At 45.6% G+C, this 1,721-nt stretch overlaps 1 gene segment (V, D, J or C); it reads left to right on the top strand.

Moving 5' to 3' along the window:
* The first annotated feature begins 281 nt into the window (after positions 1-281).
* LOC122467923 lies at positions 282-1,049 on the top strand. The segment is given in 2 exon segments: positions 282-419; positions 605-1,049. Coding segments are annotated over 2 exon segments (489 nt in total).
* The last annotated feature ends 672 nt before the right edge of the window (positions 1,050-1,721 follow it).

Below are 1,721 nucleotides of genomic sequence, written 5' to 3' on the forward strand. Positions count from 1 at the left end.
AGGTTGTGTAACTCACTGAGACACTGACTCTACCAGAAATATCATTCACCCTTTCTCAGTTACTAACCTACAAATTTCTTACATCAAATGTTTTAAGGAAAAAATTCCTTATAACTGCACATATTGGAAATATCGTCCCTACCTCCCTGCACCGTTGGCAAGCACAGTTTTGGACAGATTACTCTGCAGTCTCCCTGGGCCGCTGTGGGTGGAGTCTCAGTCCCTGGACTGACAGGGTTCAGGTGTGATTGGTGCTCAGTGATTCTGGAGGGAGGTGGTGACTGTTGACAACACAACTTCTCTGGACCCAAGACTCTACACTCTTCAGAGTAGGGGTGAAGGCACGTCAGCGACCAGACAAGGAGTCATGAAGAGACAGCGGGGAGCCCTGCTGGGGCTTCTGTGGGTGCAGGTTTGCTGTGAGTGGGGGCGTCCAGACGGGGGCGGGGGAGGTTCACAGCCCGCAGTAGAGGGGGAGCTGCACAGAGCTCCTGCAGGGTCTACACCCTCAGCAGGTGTTCCCGGGAATACTCTATGGGTTTGAAAACTGCCTCAGTGGCTCTGCAGTGACTTCTTTTGTGTTTGGTTTTGTCTTTCCAAGCAGGGGTGAGAGGGATGGACGTGGAGCAGACACCTGCAGCCCTGAGCCTCCAGGAAGGAGCCAGCTCTACCCTGAGGTGCAATTTTTCCAGCTCGGTGAACAACGTGCAGTGGTTCCGACAGAACCCCGGGGGTGGCAGCCTCACCCGGCTGTTTTACATCGCTTCAGGGATGAAGCAGGATGGGAGGTTGAACTGCACGGTGAACACTAAGGACCGGCACAGCAGCCTGCACATCATGGCCTCCCAGCAGGAAGACTCAGCCACCTATCTGTGTGCGGTGCAGGCACAGTGCTCCCTGCTGCTCTGCAGCCTGTCCCCAAACTGCAGCTGGGCTCCCAGCCCAGCCTCCTCCACCAGGAAGACTTCCTTGTGCAGCCGCATTTGCACAGCGTGCTTGGGACCATCTGGGGCTTTGCAGGCTCAACGCTGGTGGCGGTAAACCTTGCCAATAAATTATTCAAAATGAAAGTGTATATGTGCACATTGCATAAAGCATATCGGAAGGATGTTAGTTCTTAAAATGTTTAGAATCTCTGATTTTGGAACTTGCTGCCACATGGGAAAGCAAAGATCCGTAGGCTTTGAAATAGAAATTTAAGATAAAGATAAGAGCTTCAATGGAAAAGAATAACATTTTCATGTGAAGTTTTAACTGATTCAATATCTGATTATTAACACAGAAGATAATCTGAAATTAAAATTTCTCATAACTTAAGACATGGTAAGATATATAGACCAGCATTCTGAAAGCTGTGTTAGACGTAAAAATGTAACATAAGACTATTGGGATTGAGAGGACCCAGACAGGGTTAGAACATTTTGTTGAATTATTGCTGCTTATTGGATTTTTGAAAGGAGTTAGTAATGTTTTATTTTGAAATTCAGGTTTTAAAGCTGACTTTACATTTGCTGTTCAGACTCCTGTCATACAAACAACTCCTTGGTAAATTATCACATTCCTATCATAGATTAGTTTTCAACTCTTGTCTTTCCAATACTGCAGATGTTATTTTTGACTTGTTATAAAACAGTGCATGTTAAATATAGAAAATATGTAATAACCAAAGTTTGAAATTGATAATTGTGTACCCAGCTAATTTATTATTAATGTTTGTTTTG

This window comes from Prionailurus bengalensis, chromosome B3 (genome assembly GCF_016509475.1).
Source record: "Prionailurus bengalensis isolate Pbe53 chromosome B3, Fcat_Pben_1.1_paternal_pri, whole genome shotgun sequence".
In the NCBI taxonomy this organism is placed as follows: domain Eukaryota; kingdom Metazoa; phylum Chordata; class Mammalia; order Carnivora; family Felidae; genus Prionailurus; species Prionailurus bengalensis.